General features: G+C 41.8%; 1 protein-coding gene across 3 annotated transcripts in view; it reads left to right on the top strand.

Moving 5' to 3' along the window:
* The window catches only part of TXLNB (taxilin beta), an 83,907-nt gene extending 65,901 nt beyond the window's left edge, over positions 1-18,006 (top strand). For 2 of the 3 annotated variants that reach the window (XM_063707896.1, XM_063707897.1), the window contains exons 7-10: positions 2,127-2,201; positions 9,869-9,961; positions 13,384-13,479; positions 14,763-17,997. In XM_063707896.1, coding sequence (XP_063563966.1) covers positions 2,127-2,201; positions 9,869-9,961; positions 13,384-13,479; positions 14,763-15,551 — 1,053 coding nt within the window. In that variant the 3' untranslated portion in view covers positions 15,552-17,997. Of the gene's footprint in view, positions 1-2,126; positions 2,202-9,868; positions 9,962-13,383; positions 13,480-14,762 lie in introns of all 3 variants that reach the window. The other variant, XM_019029799.4, reaches the window with a different exon arrangement.
* Positions 18,007-19,944: the final 1,938 nt, after the last annotated feature.

Raw genomic sequence — 19,944 nt, 5'->3', positions numbered from 1 at the left:
TTATATAATACATAGACCTCGTGGACTTTTTTTACAATAGGGATAAACTAAAAGTAGGAAATTTTAATCAGCTTATCTTCAAATACAAGAGAAACTTCTTAATTGATAGCCTCCAGACTGACTAGCCAGATTGATCTCTGTGTTCACTATTTTCTCTGTAAAACGCACTGACCGATGCCCACAGCATGCTGACTTGCAGGTCTACCAAGCCACTCTCTGGAAGGGCTACAAAATTTGCCCCAGTTTAGTAAGGTGGAGCTTACCAAGAATCAGCTCTTTGCACAAACCTTTTCTTTCCAATTGCACTTGCTTTTGTGTAAATCAACAGGATGTTACATAAACTGATGAAATATAAGTATGAAAACAAAAAACTGTTTGTGCAAATTATGCTTAGTGCTTTGAAAGACCAAATGCAAGCAAATGGCAAAAAACAACTGTCAAACTAGATAGGAGTAGCTATAAAAGACTGGGGGGAAGTGGAAAACTCTAGAGAATTATCCAGACAAGCTGCTTCATAAGTATTTTTAGGTTCTAGCACTATCGCTAAACACACACACACACAAGCCTAACAACCTAGAAATCTTATATGGCACACTGTGGATGTGATTTTTAAAAATAATAATAAAAACCAAACAAAAAACCCTCTGAACTCTAATCAGAAGATCCATACCCAAAACAAAGACCACAGCCCTACCTCAAAATTGATAAATAGACATTCATCTTAAGTTAAAATTACAAGCTTATATATGAATGTGTCAGTGTATGCCCAAATCACCTTTCCAATTTAACCCATCAGCTCTCAGGGGCCAGGATTTTGACCAATAGGTCAAACTTCTAACCCATATTTCTCAAAATGTAATCCACAGGCCACCGATATCCAGACCATTCTGGGTATTTTCTTTAAGCACAGAATTCAGTCACACTCTGTACTTCCTAAATCATATTATCTGAGAGGCATCTGCATTTTTAATATGTTCCGTAGGAGATTCTGATGAATGTTAGAAGCTCTGTGTCAGGAATCAGGGACAAAGACCAAGGACATACATAGTTCTTATTGTATCAAGTGTGCTATGGTGGAGAACAGTGGTCTAGGAGAATGATTCTGGGTGTACTCTAAAGAGACAGTTGTTGGCCGGGCACGGCGGCTCACGCCTATGATCCCAGCACTTCGGGAGGCCGAGGCGGGCAGATCACGAGGTCAGGAGTTGGAGGCCGGCCTGGCCAACATGGCAAAACCCCGTCTCTAGTAAAAATACAAAAATTAGCTGGGCGTGGTGGCAGGTGTCTGTAATTCCAGTTACTGAGAAGGCTGAGGCAGGAAAATTGCTTGAACCCTGGAGGCGGAGGTTGCAGGGAGCTGAGGTCACACCACTGCATTCCAGCCTGGGTGACAAAAGAGAAACTCCGTCTCAAAGAAAAAAAAGAAAAAAGAAAAGAAACAGTTGCTAACAAAAGTGCACCAAGTGGGGATGTTCTGGAGACGTTCCAGCAGAGGCTAAATGATTGTTGGCCAAGATTGCTAGAGAAGGTTCCAGAATGTGGTGGGAAGTTGAATTTTTTGTGATTCATACTTGAGCTAGAGACTATTTTTTTTTATTAAAACCACTAGTTTATAGTTGAGAATCCAACTTTTTTAGACCAATTATTTTCTTAGCTTTCTTTTTCTTTCTTTATTTTTTTAGAAATGGAGTCTCACTCTATTGCCCAGGCTAGAGTGCAGCAGTGCCATCATAGCTCATTGCAACCTGGGATTCCTGGGCTCAAGTGATCCTCCTGCCTCAGCCTCTCGAGTTGCTGGGACTGCGGGCATGCACCACCACCCCTGACTAATTTTTGTATTTTTTTTTTTTTTCAGTGACAAGGTCTCCCTATGTAGCCCAGGCTGTTCTCAAACTCCTGGCCTCCAGCAATCCTCCCAGCTCAGCCACCCAAAGTGCTGGGATTATAGGCATGAGCCACCATGCTGGGCCTGGTTTTTTAAGCTTTCTTAGATTCTTTTCAAAGTTCCAGAAAATTACTTAAGGAGGTTAATGAGCAGGTTGCTAAGTTTTGTAGACAAATTACAGCCAAATAGTAATCTAAAAGGCAAATCTGACCATCTTTCCACACATTCTCTCTTCTCATAGTTGCTGAACCAGGCAGCAGAGTGGAAACTTCAGGCAAAAGTGCTGAAGGAGCAAGAGACAGTCCTGCAGGCTCAGGTGAGGCCAGGTGGACGAGGCATGGGGGCGCTGTCCTCACTGTCCCCAGATAAAAAGGCTGGGGCCAAAGGTGGGCAGCAGAAGTCCTCCTATGTGGCAGGGGATGGGGGGGATGGGGGGGATGAGAATTGGAAATGAAGAACAACTTCACATTTATTCGTATTTTTAAGTAAAAATAAAAGCACAATATTATATCTATGAAAAAGAAATGTTCTGCGCCGGCAACATCCAGTCAAAGGTTTGTTGACAGACAATGGATGACAGTACAGTGGTCAACAGAGTCAGCCAGTGTCCAGGTTCCCATCTAGCACTTCTTATTTCCACTGTATTTCCCCTCTCATTGCCCTGTTAAGGTAAGAAGAAAACGTAAACTGCTCAGATGCACCATCTATGACTGGCGATTCTTAAAATGTCCTCACGTCTTGATATTATTTATCATAAAAAGAAAATGAGGCCGGGCGCGGTGGCTCACACCTGTAACGTCAGCACTTTGGGAGGCCCAGGCGGGCAGATCACCTGAGGTCAGGAGTTAGAGACCAGCCTGACCAACATGGTGAAACCCTGTCTCTATTAAAAAAAATATAAACATTAGCCAGGCGTGGTAGCATGGGCCTGTAATCCCAGCTACCCAGGAGGCTGAGGCAGGAGAGTCACTGGAACTCAGGAGGCGGAGGCTGCAGTGAGCCGAGATCACACCACTGCACTCCAGCCTGGGCGACAGAGTGAGACTCCATCTGTTTAGAAAGAAAAGAAAGGAAAATGAGAAAAATAGTCACCACTCAAGTTTCTATGCCATCAGAAGTTGGCCTTGTCAGTGGTGAATGGATAGAAGTGTCAGGCAAGTCAGGAACCATTTTGATTTGGCTGCGTGACAACTTTTATGTGCTTCTGTTAGACTCTGGGGGTTCCTATTTCAGACTCAAAAAAAGGGGGGACCATTCTGGACATTTATGCCACAGCTGACTCTGGAAGAAAGCCAGACCTACCCATCTTACCCCTACCTGGGGCTCTGCCTGTCCTAAATAATGGTCCCTGTGGGTTCCAGGAGTACCATCCTGCCACAGGCCACAGACTTCCACTGCCCTGGGAAACACCCAAGTGCTAAAGGGACTGTGAGGTCACAGGGAGAAATTCACTGAAGGCAAGGAAATCAGAAACCTTCCAAGCTGGGCAGCATTAATTTAAGATTTGTAAATGTTTATATGCTGACAGCTGAGTACTTGTTCACTGTAAACACACACACACACACACACACACACACACACACACACACAAATCGTGTTCATTGTAAAAGAAAAAAGCAAATAAGAAATTTAAAATCACAGATTATACTACTGCATAGACAAAAATACAGGGAACATTTTCATATCTAGCCTTCTTAAAGTATATTTCTGCAATGCATATATAGCAAAGCAATAATAAATTATTTTCTCCAGTATGAACTACTCTCTGATAATAAAGAAGAATTGTCTTAATCCACTAGATACATAGAAGTTAGAACCATAATGTGTCTGAAGCAAAGGGCCCAGAGTTACAAACTCAAGATCATCCTTGAGGCAGTCACGGAACTCAACACATCATGGTGTAGGGTGGGTGGCTGACTGCTGGCTGTCTAGCAGAAGGAAAGGGGGTGTGACCTCAAGGGATCAAGCCAAGGCCTCTAATTCTATCTGTGCCTCATTCACCACACAGAGCCTTGAGGGGAACCATAAATAATACTTGAAGCTGTGCTCTGTTCACATCATCTGCTACATGCAATCTCTACTCCTCCATGCAAAATGAAGACAATCAACTTGAGCAGAGTAGATTACATTGTTAAACTCTGGGCTACAGAGTGATTCACTCAGCTGGCATCAGAATCGAGGCCTTTAATGACCTGTACAATACAAATATTAAAGTTTCGATCTAATTTCCCCCTTATACCCCCTCAAACTTAAAAAACCATCAACCAGGGGTTCTAGATTTGCTATTGTTCCTCATTCATCCCTGAGTCCAGGCACCGGGTCAGAGTCCCGGCTCTTTTACCGAGAAGCTGTGTGACCCTGTGTAACCCACCTAAACCTCTATGGAACTAAATTTCCTTGTCTGCGAAATGAAAATGCTATAATGAATCAATGACCCCAGCCTGGAGTCCTGCAACCCCTGAGAGGCCTATGACTTTTCAGCGTTTCCAAAACATCAGCACATAAGGTAGCAGCTACTATCTAAAATGTAGTTGTTTCTGGTATTACTTCACCTCTTGCTCAGCAACTGTGGATGGAAATTATGCCTATGTTTAAGTTTTTAAAAGGAAAATCAGTTAATGCATATGTAATATATGTAGTTGGTTTTCAAATCATGCATGCAAAGCATTTTGCTCAGTGTCTGGCCCAAAATAAGCATAATTAATTCAACCAATATTTACTGAGCATCTACTAAGTGCTAGGCATGGTTCTAGGTTTGGCGATAAAATCATCAATAAGAGAGAGAAAAATCTCTGCTTGACTATTAATTAGTGTATGAACTAGTAGTATTATTTCATAGGTAAGGATTTCATATAAGGAAATATGGAAATATGGGAAGGAAATATGAGACAACAGGAGTTTTTTGTTTGTTTTTGAGACGGTGTCTCACTCTGTTGCCCAGGCTGGAGTGCAGTGGCATGATGTCAGCTCACTGCAAGCTCCACCTCCCGGGTTCACGCCATTCTCCTGCCTCAGCCTCCCGAGTAGCTGGGACTACAGGCACCTGCCACTACACCTGGCTAATTTTTTGTATTTTTAGTAGAGACAGGGTTTCACCGTGTTAGCCAGGATGGTCTTGATCTCCTGGCCTCATGATCAGCCCACCTCGGCCTCCCAAAGCGCTGGGATTCCAGGCGTGAGACACTGTGCCCGGCCCAACAGGAGTCTTAAGTTGCAAAAAAGTTGAAGAACCGCTGGAAAAGATGATCTCAAGATGCTATTCAGCTGTAGTTCATGAGCATAGAGAACTTCCAGAGCTGAAGAAGTGTGGCCCTAAGCTAAGTTGACCCCGCCTTCTCCATTGCCCGCAGTGTTCCACAGTGCAGGCAGCCTCGCTAATTGCAAGAACCCTCCTTTGTCTTTCTTTTTTGTCTCCAAGTTACCTTTGAAATTCCAATAATTACTTAAGCCTCAAGAATAAAATAGAGGTCCTGAATCCCTATGTGTAATCATGTTTAAACAAGCTCCTCATTAAAAATTATCAACATTATATTTCTAAAACTTGTAAACTTTGAAAACAAACTCTATCACAGATTCTTTTGCATAACACTCCAACACTTCCTTTGGTTTTACGCTGCCTTTAAAGGGGTGGGAGTAGCAGGAGGCCAAGGCCAAGGCCCCATTTCTAAGGTCTGGGCAACAGAATTATCAAGGACAGATTGTGTTATTTTCCTAGAGAAGTCACTTTTCAGTCATAAGACAACTGCTGGCCAATTGGGGGCAGGCTTCTCACTTAGGGAAGTGATGTCTGGCTTTCAATTATACAAGCCAAGGCAACAAAATAAATGTCAGAGATGATCAATGGGATACAATTGTCACTACAAAATAGAGTGTTCATTGGATCAACAAGGATGAAGACGGTAGCAGATGTGGGAAGTCAGCAATATCTGATGTGGACGCAAAATACTACCCAAGGGGAAAGATGAGTGAGTAAATTGTGGAAAGCATGTAATCAGAGTCTTTAAAGTCTGAAGTCCTCCCCATACCTCTACAGGGTGAGAGGAGAGCACTGCTGCACCTGTTCTTGTCATAGGCCTTAACTCCCAAACCAAATCTCACAGGTTAACCAAGATGATTCCTGGACACAGTTGTTTCCCATGTCTATGAGTGTCTGTAATTAAAATTTGGTGCTCAGTGAAAAGACTGTGTTTGTCACTTGGCCCATTTAAAAGTGAAATATTGAGGCAATTTTTGTTGTTGTTCTAATCATAGAAGAGTTTGTTTCTATTTCTGCCTCTGGCAGGGGAAATGCTGTGCATGACCTCTGGATGTCCTTCCCTGGCTCTGTGAAATACCAAAGTGAGACTGGGAATATGACACATGAAACCAAACATGTATCCTGTCAGCACGATAGTGAGAGGGAAGACGCTACCAAACAAATATCCATTTAGTAAACAAGAAGCACAAACATTTAGTAAGTAGGAGAGTGTTAGAGTTATCTGAGAAATCCATAGTTTTTGCCACCAGACAGAGAGGTCAAATAGGAAGAAAAGCAAAATGTTAGACTGGTCACTGGAAGGAAGAAATAGGGAATTGTTGTTTAATGTGTATAAAGTTTCCATTTTGCAAGATGGAAAAAGTTCCAGAGATTGGTTGCACCACACTGGAAATATACTTAGCAATTCTGAACTATACACTTAAAAATGGTTAGGATGGTAACTTTTGTGCTATGTGTATTTTACTACAATTAATTTTTTTAATAGAAAGCAAAAATGAAAACCATAACTAGAAAAAGCACAGAAGAGCTGGTGATGAATCAAGACACTACTTCTCAGAACTCTGGGTGTGTCTGTCTTCTCCATGCTCATGAGCCAGCAACAAGAAAACATAAGAAAAGGAAACAAAATCTGCCCAATTAATACACCACAAAGAACATTCTGCCTTTTTCTTTTTTAAAGCCTTTACTTTGAGACATAATGAAAAAATATAACAGGTACACATGGAAAAGTAAGACATGGTGACAGCCTTACCCAGTTAAGTGAAGACAATCAAACCTGAGGGCTTTTAATGCCTGTTAGCTCATGTTGAGGCTGAAGTCCTGGGGGTGGTTGTTCTTGCTGATTCCAGCAAGGCTGCATCTGTGAGATGGACCGGACATGTGCTCACTCCTGCCCCGTCTGTCTGCAGCCTGCAACTACAGGGCTGCAAGAGGGATCGGGAGGACCAGCTCAGGAGACCACAGTGTGTCTGAGGCCTCTATGTAACTCTGCTAGAGTTACTGATAAGTTGGAAAAAGAATGGGGAGAAATTAAGGAAAAAAGTTAACAAAAGAGGCCGGGCTGAGAATACAAATGAAAAGATTTTGTGATAGAAGGTGACCAGGATCTGCTGGGGGTAGTTGTTCCCACCCTAGGCCAATGGATGATGTACAGGATAGGTAGCCAGTCCCCAGGAGCTAACCCTAGGGCACAGTGTCTCAGACCAAGAGGTCTGACCCATTTGTGGGCCCTGAAATTAATTCTGGCCCACAGTGGATTCCAGCCAGTATTTTGAAAAAAAAAAAAAAAAGAAAGAAAGAAAGAAAAAACACAGTTGAACAGAATATGTCAGAGTGCATTGCACATGATTGGCTGGGTACAGTGGCTCATGCCTGTAATCCCAACACTTTGGGATGTTGAGGCAGGAGGATTGCTTGAAGCCAGGCGTTTGAGACCAGCCTGTGTTAAAAAAAAAAAAAAAAAAAAAAAGCCAGACATGGGGCATGTGCCTGTAGTCCTAGCAACTCTGGAGGCTGATGCAGGAGGATCCCTTAAGCCCAGGAGGTTGAGGCGGCAGTGAGCTAGGATCACACAATTGCACTCCAGCCTGGGTGACAGAATCAGACTGTCTCTTAAAAGAAAGAAAAAAAACCCACAGTAAATATTGTCTTATGCACCATGCGTGTGTGTGTGAGAGACAGAGTGTGTGTGTCTCTCTGTGTGTGTAAAACCCTAGAGCCCCTTCTTGGCCATGAATTCCTTGATGCCCCTTTACTCTGTCTTCTTTAATCTGTGTGTCAAGGAATCATGAGAAACAAATTTCGGTTCTGTCACATACAGTACTAATGAGAGAATTCAAAATGATAATCAGCTGTCATTTGGCTTTTCTTTGGATAATCTGTATTCTACCGAAATGATTTATGTTATTGCTGTCTACTGCAGTAAAATCTCTACTACTCCAAATTATTGGGGAAAACCCATTCTAGATAAGCAATTTTCTGGGCTCTAGGGGTTGTTTGACTCATACATACTCCCTCTCACACCCACACCCCAAGACTGGAAAATCTCCAATCTGCCAGCTTTCATTCAGAGTGCTTTCTGTACTTTAAAAAAGACAGTCTCACTGATAACACCAGTCGGTGCCTTCCTTCCAGCTGATAACCCAGCCTTCCTGGTCTATCCAGTGCAGCCAGGGCCCTTGTTTATTGACGGATGCTGCAAGTCTGCTTCTTCATACAAAAAACTATGTTGTATGAAAATGTTATACCCATTTGAAGACTTGGGACTATTCTGGACACTCAAGAGTACCAAAGATTCATTTGAAAATTGAGGCTTGACCAATCTGAATCATCCATACTAAATCCTCTCTCATTCAAAACATGCTACCCTAATATTATTTTCAAAGACAAGATTTTATTATTTTATCACTGTCATTATATCACTGATCAAGAATTTACACACTCTCCTTCCCTGTGTTGCCCCATTTCCACCCCGAATGCAAGCACTGGAATTAAGGACTTGGCGATACAAATGCTCCTCGCTATATCTCCATGGTGAGCCATACACTTGGCAAATGCTAACCCATACAATGCTTCTCTGCAAATTAGAAAAAGGCATCTCTTTTTCAAGACTCATTACTTCCATCTGTGGAAAACTGATGTAATAAACTGATTTTGATAAAAAGGGACATTTAACTGCTATTGGCTAGAATGCTATATTCATAAACATACAAAACTCTGATGTCTGAAACAGAAATGGCAACTGCCTAGAGTGGTGTACAACCTGTGTCATGGCAATGGCCCTTGTCCGTGTCCAGCCCACATTGCCTTTATCACGTCTTTTCATTTGTCTATTTTTTCCCTTCCTTCAAGACCAAGTTCCAGGTTCACCTTCTCCATAAACATGTGGCTCACATGATCACCTGCCATGCTCACCTTCTCCGATCACCCACTGTCCTTAACTGACTTGACTATGTAGCCATTGTCCCATAGTCAAGTTGTCTTTGAGATGGTCTTCCCATTAGAAGTGCAGGTCCCTCAAATGCAGATCCATGTGTTAAATACTTCTGTACATACAGTCCATGCATGTAGTACTCAATAAATGTTGATAAAAGTTTTAATATAATGAAATAACATATTTTCTTTTTTCATTTTTTTTTGGAGACAGAGTTTTGCTCTTGTTGCCCAGGATGGAGTGTAATGGCGTGATCTCTGCTCACTGCAACCCTTGCCTCCTGGGTTCAAGCGATTCTCCTGCCTCAGCATCCCAAGTAGCTGGGATTACAGGTGCCCACCACCATGCCCGGCTAATTTTTGTATTTTTAGTAGAGACGGGGTTTCACCATGTTGGCCAGAATGGTCTCAAACTTTTTTTTTTTTTTTTTGAGACGGAGTCTCGCTCTGTCGCCCAGGCTGGAGTGCAGTGGCATGATCTCGGCTCACTGCAAGCTCCGCCTCCCAGGTTCACGCCATTCTCCTGGTCTCAAACTCTTGACCTCAGGTGATCCATCTGCCTTGGCCGCCCAAAGTGCTGGCATTACAGGCGTGAGCCACTGCGCCCAGATTATTTTTCCATTTTTCTTTAAAGAAGCATTTCAATCATGCTCACTGGCCTAGGTTAATCTTGTAGTAAATAAAATAATTAAACATATTACTAATACTATATTGAGAATTCCTTTAAATAATGAACAATGACATGTTTTCTTCTGCAAGTATTCTGAAAGATCCACTCTTTCCTCTGTTTACAGCTCACTCTCTACTCAGGAAGGTTTGAAGAATTCCAGAGCACACTAACTAAAAGCAACGAGGTGTTTGCCACGTTCAAACAGGAAATGGACAAAGTGAGTATTGCTTATCACCAACAAAATATTGACATTTTCTATTTTGACAGGCAAATTTCCTTTGGTTTCCTTTTTCTCTCACTAAGATATTTTGGTGCATTTCACAAAGTAATGAAATGTTTATAGGTAGGAATGAGGTTTGGGCTGTATTTTTTAATTGGTAAGTATCTAGTGAATTAATCTTAGCCGGAGTCCAAAAATTCTAGGTTACATTTTCACTCTGAAGAAGAATAGTTCTTTTTCTAACCCATGGATAACTTAAAAAAAAAAAAAAAGAAGACCAGAGCTAGCAATTTAACATGATGGTGTATATACTGAACTCAAAATATAACCTTCTAAGAATTAAAAAAAAAAAAACAAACAAAAACTTTTGTCCAGACGTGGTGGCTCACGCCTGTAATCCCAGCACTTTGGGAGCCCAAGGCGTGTGGATCACAAGATCAGGAGTTCGAGACCAGCCTGGCCAAGATGGTGAAACCCTGTCTCTACTAAAAACACAAAAATTAGCCAGGCGTGGTGGCAAGCGCCTGTAGTCCCAGCTACTCAGGAGGGTGAGGCAGGAGAATCGCTTGAACCTGGGAGGCAGAGGTTGCAGCGAGTGAGATCACGCCACTGCACTCTAGCCTGGGCAACAGAGCGAGAATCTGTCTCAAAACAAAAACACAAAAAACCAAAAAACTTTTATATGAATATACAAAAGTAGAATGTTAGAATAGGAAATACCATCTTATAAGAACCTTCTTAGAAGAGAATTTAACTTATGTAATGTAATATAACTGATAGAGCCTTGAATGAGAAGATGGAAGCCTGAATTCAATTCTGGTGTGTTCTTGCTCATCAAGTGGTCTTACTCATCAATTCACTTAACTTCCTGAATCTAATTTTTTTTTTTTTTTTTTTGAGACGGAGTCTGGCTCTGTCGCCCAGGCTGGAGTGCAGTGGCGCAATCTCAGCTCACTGCAAGCTCCGCCTCCCGGGTTCACGCCATTCTCCTGCCTCAGCCTCCCGAGTAGCTGGGACTACAGGCGCCCGCCACTACGCCCGGTTAATTTTTTGTATTTTTAGTAGAGACGGGGTTTCACCATGTTAGCCAGGATGGTCTCGATCTCCTGACCTCGTGATCCGCCCGCCTCGGCCTCCCAAAGTGCTGGGATTACAGGCGTGAGCCACCGCGCCCGGCCTAATTTTTTTTTTTTTTTTTTTTTGAGATGGAATTTCGCTCTTGTTGCCCAGGCTGGAGTGCAATGGTGCGATCTTGGCTCACTGCAACCTCTGCCTTCCGGGTTCAAGCAATTCTCCTGCCTCAGCCTCCCGAGTAGCTGGGATTACAGGCATGCACCACCATGTCCGGTTAATTTTATATTTTTAGTAAAGACGGGGTTTCACCGTGTTGGTCAGGCTGGTCTCGAACTCCTGACCTCATGTAATCCACCCACCACGGCCTCTCAAAGTGCTGGGATTACAGGCATGAGCCACCGTGCCTGGCCTCTAATTTTTTTTAATCTGTGCAGATACTACTTTCCCTGCCTAACTCACAAGATTGTGAAGTTAATACATTTTGGAAGGGATTTTAACTTTTTACATGTATTTTTCAAATATAAGGTGCCAGTATTATAATTTAATGTAATGTTCAAAGCTTGTTCAGTGTCTTCCCAATACAAAATCAGCCATCAGAACTGTGTTTCCGAACAGGGATTGGCATTAATGGTTTTGAAGTGTAAAAACATCCTCTTAAAATATATTTTTAAAATATTATGATAAATTTTACAATGAGCAACCTGAAGAAGATTGACACTTGTTAAATGTTACAGTTCTCCCACTTCAGAATGGAACTATCCATTTTCTTAATTTTTTTTTGAAATTCTAGCATTTTAAGATTGGAATAAATTAGAACAGGAAAAAATGTTTTTCAAAATTATGTAGTTTTAAGAGTGGAATAAATATTAAATCAGGAGTTCTTAATCTTGGGTCCATTTATGGACGTTAGTAGTTGACCTGAGAACTCTCTAGAAATTACAAAAAAAAAATGATGCACATATGCACATTTTTGTGAAGTGTGGTCCCATAGCTTTCACCACATTCTTAAAAAGATTGATGACCTTAAAGTTTACAAACAACTGGCTGGGCGCATTGGCTCATGCCTGCAATCCCAGCATTTTGGGAGGCTGAGGCGGGTGGATCACTTGAGGTCAGGAGCTCAAGACCGCCTGGCCAACATGGTGAAACACTGTTTCTACTGAAATACAAAAAATTAGCCAGGAATGGTGGCAGGCGCCTGTAATCCCAGCTACTCAGGAGGCTAAGGCAGGAGAATCGCTTGAACTCGGGAGGCAGAGTTTGCAGTGAGCCGAGATCACGCCATTGCACTCCAGCCTGGGCAAAAGAGTGAAAAACAAACAACAACAACAAAAAAGAAGAAAACAAAGAAGTTTACAAACTACTAACTAAATTAAAATATGATCAAAATTAAAAACCTAGCTTGTCTATAGAGCCAGGGGCTGACAGTCTTGGGCCCAGCCTCTGGCCTCCGTGGGTACCCAGCTTCAGGCAGCTTGGCACCAAGCAGCGAGTGCCCAGCTATGTTTCATCCAGGAAAACTGCACCTGAGTACATGCCTCATTCTCCACTTCATCTAAGCAAAGAAGAGATCCTACAAACAAGAATGTGAGTAGCTCAGGTTCGAAAAACACACGCTGCATTTTATTCACTTCTTACTTCCTCGCACCCAGCCCAGGGCCTGGTGACCACCAGACATTCTATATGCTTCATTAAATGAAATAAAAGAATGGCAGCCCCACTATTCTGTTAATTCACCTAAATATTACTCTACCTCTCTGAACTTCGGTTTCCCCATTTATAAAATGGGGGTGAAAATAGAACCTTCCTTGTGGGACTGTTTCAAGGATGAAACAAATAATGCATGTAATCACATTTTGTGAACTCTACCTCACTCTATAAATGTAAAGACCCAGAAAATACAGAGACTGCTTTTGTGCAGCAACTTCTCAGATGTGCCCAGATATTATCAACATTTTAATGGCTAAAAAGGCCATGCCAGCTTTCCCACTGTGATAGTCTTCTATTCAATACAGTAAATATCCTAAATTACAGGCTTGTTCATGGAACTCCATAAAGATATTCTTCTTTTAAATGAAAGAAAAAGCAGTGACAAAACCATGTGCCCCTAAGTCATTTCCCATTTCCTGAATTGGCTCAGGTGCAAATAAGTTTGCTCGCCACTGCCCTAGACGGCTCAGAAATAAATCATGACTCTGCTGCAATCTTCATTCTTGACATTGAACATTTGTTTGCTTCAGCATCTGGTAACAAAAGGGCTTCTCCTGGTCTCACATTTGGAGCTAATAGCTTCCTTGATATATTAACTTTTCAAGATTAACACACACTCACTCTAATTTCTGTAGACAACTAAGAAAATGAAGAAGCTGGAAAAGGACACAGCCACATGGAAAGCCCGATTTGAGAACTGTAACAAAGCTCTGTTGGACATGATTGAAGAGGTGAGGAAGTTTCTCCCTTAGCTTTAATCCCCTCTGTCTAGTCAAAAACATTCAAACTTACGATACAATTATAACCTGGTAATAGTACAAATGGTTATGTGTGAAAAAGGGTTGAATTTGGGGTGGCAGGATGTGACATTTTAAATTGTAATAAGTATAAGAAGAGCAAAGGTCATTTAGAATCAGGTCCAGACTCAGAAAGAGTTTTGTGACCCTAAGTCACATGCTTACCTGTTGATTCAATAACTGTACCCAGGGCAGCTGTCCCCTTTAAGGGCTGTGAATTCCTTAAAGGTAGGATGACTGTCTTATTTTACTTTAAATTTCCCCGGTGTCTGACACATAACAGGTGCTGAATAAATTAATTAGTTGATTTGAACATACTGCGAGAAGACACCAGCCCAAGAGTCCAGTGCATGTGCTATTTTCTAATATAAACAGATATGGAGATATCTTTTTAATTCCTCCAATAGACATTTAAACACTGATCTCATGCCAGGCTCCAAGTAGGTTTTGAGAGTCCAAAGGCAAAGATACATGGCCCCTGACCTGAGAGGTAGGGCTTACAGGTGAAGGTCTCTCCATGTATAACGAGTGGGGGAAAGAAGGTCTCAAAGGGACAGAGTAGCTCACAGGTGAGGTGAAGGAGTGAGATAATTAGGAACATTTTCATGCACAAATAGACATTTCTAGAGGAAAAAACTGAACCGTTTGAGCAGCCAGCATCATGAATTAGTATATGGTGAATTTCTATGGTTATAATTACTGCTCTAACAATTCTTCTCAAATTGCAACCAATTCCAAAGAGATATTACTCATCAACATAAATCAAATGGCTGCTGGGATTAGCACATAGCAGTTTATTCATAGAACAGATAAGGAAGGCATTGCTGAAACCCAAGTCCCAATCCATCTCATTTATCTTGCCGCAAGTCTTGCTTCTACCTTCTAAGTCTCAGAAGCAGAAAATTCATCCATAAGATTTGAGAGGCTATGGACCAAAGCAGAAGGAAGCCTGACCATCTTTCTTTCCCAATGAACAGGGTATGGTGATTAAAAAATCTACCAGTCTAGTACACAATGCCAAAAAAAAAAAAAAAAAAAAGGGAAGTGATGTCCATGACCAAGCATCTGTTCAGCCCCTACTCTGTGGCCAGGTCCCAGAGCCTAGTAGACAAATTCTGGGACAAATAGTTTTGCTTGTTTCCAGAAAGCATCCTGGACATTTTGCTTATCATGTCATTTCATCTGTGTGTGTATGTGCGTGTGTTTTCACATCACAGAAAGCACTGAGAGCTAAAGAATATGAGTGCTTTGTGATGAAAATTGGGAGGCTAGAGAACCTCTGCCGTGCTTTACAAGAAGAGAGAAACGAACTCTACAAAAAAATCAGAGACGCAGAAATATCTGAAAAGGATGACCAAAGTCAGCACAACTCCGATGAAGAGCCAGAGTCAAACGTCTCTGTGGATCAAGAGATTGACGCAGAGGAGGTTAATAGTGTCCAAACCGCCGTGAAAAATCTGGCCACAGCCTTCATGATAATTCATCATCCAGAGTCAACCCCGCACCAGTCCAAAGAAACCCAACCCGAAACAGGCAGTTCTCAGGAGAGTGGTGACGCCGCTCTCAAGGAGCCAGAGCAACCCCCTCTGATCCCTTCACGGGATTCAGAGAGTCCCCTGCCTCCCCTAACTCCTCAGGCTGAAGCCGAAGGAGGCAGTGAGGGTGAACCTCCTTCCAAGGCCAGTAATTCTCCTGCCGGGTTGGGAGCAGAAACCCAATGCGAGGGTCTCCCTGTTGGAGCACAGGCTGATCAGCCGTCCTGGAAGCCAGAGGCAGAAGCTTCTGGTCAGGCCCCACAGACTCCCACCGAGGCCTCCCTACAAAGGATGGAGGCAGATGTGCCTGCTCCAGCATGCGCAGCAGAAGAGCACGCTGCAGCCATGGTGCCTGCATGCGAGCCCAGTAGGCAGCCTCCACGAGCAGCAGCAGAGGAGCTGCCAGTAGGGGCCTCAGCTGGGCCCCAGCCGCGCAACGTGGCTGACACCAATCTGCAAGGCGTCGACTAAGCCTCACCGTGCCTTCAGAGGCGTCTTCCTGCCTCTTTGCATATTCAGCATAACAGATTGTCTTCCGAAAAAGGCATTAAGGGCTAGAGATGTCAAATGGAAGAGAATTAGGATCAAGACATTTTTTAATGTTAGGCAGAACACATTCATTCAGACTTTGCTATTTGTTGTCAATTTATAACTGATTTGAAGGTTTTCTATTTAACACTGGTTGACAGTATAATTTTCCCAAAGGGCAACAAAACATACAGATAGCAAATTTATATTACTTTTCTGTTAAGATAATACTTAAATTTGTTAATCACCAGTAAGATTTGATGTTTAAAGACTTCCACTGCAATATATAAATACTGAAAATGTGATGTTCTGCTTATTTGGATATATAGTTTAATAAGTTCCATAGTAATTTATGGATGCCCAGGTTACATTTAAACTATACATATACATAATATATACGTATGTGTGTACTTATATGTATATATACACGTATGTATAGATGTGTGAATATGTTTATATACATATATGCACGTATCTATATGTATACATAAATGCATTATTACACATACATTTCTCTCACCCCTTAATGCATTTTTCTTAATGCAGAATATTTAGATGCTAATCAAAAAAATGATCTCTTACTTGCACTTGAGACTATGGTTGACTAATGTTCTATAAATCCGAAGAGAGTTCGGACTATAAGTATTTAGGCTATCATTATGTTGGGCAAAAATAAGTAACCCAATGGTAGATAAATGAATTCAACCAGTTGATCAAATGGCAGAAAAGCAGTTAGACTTCAATCTGTGCAGACAGCATGGACACAAAGATGGCCACAAGAGGCCCAAAACAGAAAAGAGAAACACAAGCTCACCCCTTGGAGCTGCTTCTCCTACACTTCTCAGCCCATTGCTTTGCCACCCCCTCATGTGCTAGGGCATCCCATTCCAGGCTTCCTGCAAGGAAAGGGTTGGAAGTGGGAAAGGGAGCTAGGGATTGAGGGGTTAAGGGACCTCACACTAAGAAGGGGCTGTGCTTTGATCCCCTGCCTCTTGCACTACCAATGTCTCAAGACATAATATTCATCTCTTGCTGTCAGACCCAGTCTATATTCTAAAAGCTTCTGCTCCTTCCTTCCCAATTTCTCCTTTGCAGCAGGAAATTACACCCAGCCCTCATCTCAATTAATGCTAAATAAACCTATTGTTTTTCCAAAACAGAATCTACACTGGGTCCCAATATCAGTGATGAGGCTTACAAACCAACACGTTTTCTGCCATGAGGATTTCTCTTTAGGCCAGAAGTACAAAACAAAAAACCAATGGATTTTAATCAAAATGATTTGAAATATAGATGAGGATTCAGGAGAAGGCAAAAGCTAGAAACACTTGGGGTTGTCAACATGAGTATTACATTAACATTGCTTGATGAGAACCTCTAATGATACTGACAACATAAATTACCTAGGGTAAAGGATAGCTGCAACAATGAAACAGGAAAGAAGAGAGGGAGAGAGAGGAAAGGGAAGGAAGAAAGGAAGGAGGGAGAAGGGAAGAAAAACAATGTCTAACCCAACCGTATCTTAAAAGTTGAACTCAAGTAGAAAAATGGATAGAAACAAAATTCTCTAGTACTCATCCAGGAAACCATTCTTCAATGTTGCATGTGGCTGTTTGCCAAGGCACACAAAGTGCTTGTAGGCAGCAACCATATGCTACAAGAATTGTAAACTGCATACAGTTTGTTTGAAGTAGACAGTGAGGATAATAACAAAGTTGCTAGGCAGGAAAAAAAATCAGGAAAAAAGCTTGTCGCTATTTGAGAATCTGTATATTTTTAAAGGCTTAAAATATTATAACCACAGGGTATCCAGCCAAATTCAACATTACTGCAAGTCTTAGAGATTTAAACATTCATTTGATTCAGAGCTAAATATTCACCATAATCCAGGAGGGTCTCCTTCCCCACTGCAGAAGCAGAACGTCCAAGAATGGAGTAAGATGAGTCATAGTAAAGAATCAGTCTGAATATTTAGCAAGAGAAACAGGCAGGAGAGGAACCCAAAGGCAGTAAATCAAATATTCTAAAACCCAAAGTTCATTATTTTCATCCAAAAGACTTTCACAGAAACACATTACTCACAGCCATGTATGTCTTGGACAGAGTTTCAGATGGAATGACTTGCCTGAAATTTGTAAAGCTTAATATAGGTTTTGGGGGAATTATTTTAATATTCAAAGAATGTTTTATTATAGTCCTTTGTGTTAAAATTTAGCCTTACTAATTATAACAATAACTCATAAAGTTCTAAATTCAGAAGGAATATCTGTTCTTTATCAAGTGTATGTAACTATTTTTTAGAAATGCCATCTACTTTCTAGAAACACTAAAGTTATTGTTTTCTAAGTTAAATAACTATAATTTATATATCTATTAAAAAGGTACTTCTCTTCCCAAATTCTCTAGTACTCATTGTATTTTTTTAACTTTGACTTATTTTATTTTTATTTTTATTACTTCTATGTTTCGACAATACCTAATGAAAATTATGGTTTTATTCTGTAGTTTATTAAGTTTTTGGTCACTAAATAGAATTACGTGTAGTCAACACTTTGAAGACATTGGTGTGTGTGTGTGTGTGTGTGTGTGTGTGTGTGTGTGTGTGTGACAGACAGAGAGAGAGACAGAGAGAGAAAGGGAGGGAGAAATAACAATGAGGCTACAGTTACAAATCACGGAGGCCAGGCATGGTAGCTCACGCCTATAATCCCAGCACTTTGGAAACTAAGGTGGGAGGATCACTTGAGCCTGGGAGTTCAAGACCAGCCTGGGCAACATAGTAAACCCCCATCTCTACAAAAAATTTTTTTAAAAAATTAGCCAGACATAGTGGCACATGCCTCTGGTCCCAGCCACTTGGGAAGCTGAGGCAGGAGGATCGCTTGAGCCTGGAAGGTTGGGGCTGCAGTGAGCCATGATCATGCCACTGTACTCCAGCCTGGGTGACAGAGGGAGACCCTGTCTCAAAAAAAGAAAAAATGTCACTGAGGCCTATAAGAGAGAAGCACTGGAAACGGAGTACCCAGAGCTAATAAGAAAACAAAACCCAGACTCCTCTGCCTGGCTCTGCAGTGCTGGTGGACAGTGCTCACCCAGCTGACATGTTTCTCAGTACCAACCTCCCACGAGACCACGTTTCCACAGGCTTCTCTGCCATGCGTCCTCCTGGAGGAAGGCAGGAAGCGTAGAAGGTGCCGATGCACTTTTCCTCTCTCCAGCCCTCCTGACTGCTCCAAGAATTTCATCGAACAAGACTCAAAGAGGCCCAGCTGCTCTGCATTTTGATTCTTCTCCCTCTCTCAGTCCACACTGACCTGGGAGGGGCTTCTCAAACACCACATTTCCTAGCATGCTGTGAGAAGAGGACTGTGAGCTAAGAAGGGAGAAAAGGTAAGACCTGCCTGTAAGGCTGATTTTGCTCCTTTTGGCCTGGTATTGACGTACACGTTTTAAATAGCCCCTTTTTTGAGATTATAAAAGTAACATGTGTTCGTTGTAAAACTGATGCTGCTTTTCAATAAGACCAACAAGAAACAGGAGAGGCAGATTGTTTCAGGACAATTTTCCCGGCCCATTCTCCTCTAACCAGTAGTTAAATCCAGTATTTGGGAAAGTAAAATAATTTAAAATGTAAAGAATTTGCTAATGGAAGATGTGAAATGAAAATAAGGACTCTGGCCTCCGAAGTTCATTCTCATCATAAAGTGGCAAGGAGGGTTTCACAGGCAAGTGAGGCATAAGGGTTCCATTTTCACAAGGTTTAAATAATTTCCATTTCTGTATCTTAGAACTTGAAAATTAAGGTTATCATCCATGAGAGTACTCTGTTGGAACAGAAGTTTTCATGTGATAATAATGAAGATTTTTCTCAACGCTATTAAGTTGTATCCTCAATACTGATGTTAAGTCTCTTTGGTGGTTTCTCTTGATAAAAGTTCTACAAATGCTAGCTTCTGTCACATGTGTGTGTGAATGCACACACACATACATATGCATAAATACGGAGGTATAAAATTTGACCTAAGTTTAATTCTGGTCCCATAGATGAGTATTTACACTAATATTTTCTTTTTTCTTTTTTGCGAGACTGAGTCTCACTCTATTGCCCAGGCTGGAGTGCAGTGGCGTGATCTCGGCTTACTGCAACCTCCACCTCCCAGGTTTAAGCCAGTCTCGTGCCTCAGCCTCCTGAGTAGCTGGGATTACAGGCACCTGCCACCATGCCCGGCTAACTTTTGTATTTTTAGTAGAGACGGGGTTTCACCGTGTTGGCCAGGCTGGTCTCAAACTCCTGACCTCAAGTAATCTGCCTGCCTTGGCCTCCCAAAGTGCTGGA

This window comes from Gorilla gorilla, chromosome 5 (genome assembly GCF_029281585.2).
Source record: "Gorilla gorilla gorilla isolate KB3781 chromosome 5, NHGRI_mGorGor1-v2.1_pri, whole genome shotgun sequence".
In the NCBI taxonomy this organism is placed as follows: Eukaryota; Metazoa; Chordata; class Mammalia; order Primates; family Hominidae; genus Gorilla; species Gorilla gorilla.
The sequence above is the reverse complement of the archived record's forward strand: the minus strand, read 5'-3'. Positions and strand labels throughout refer to the sequence as shown.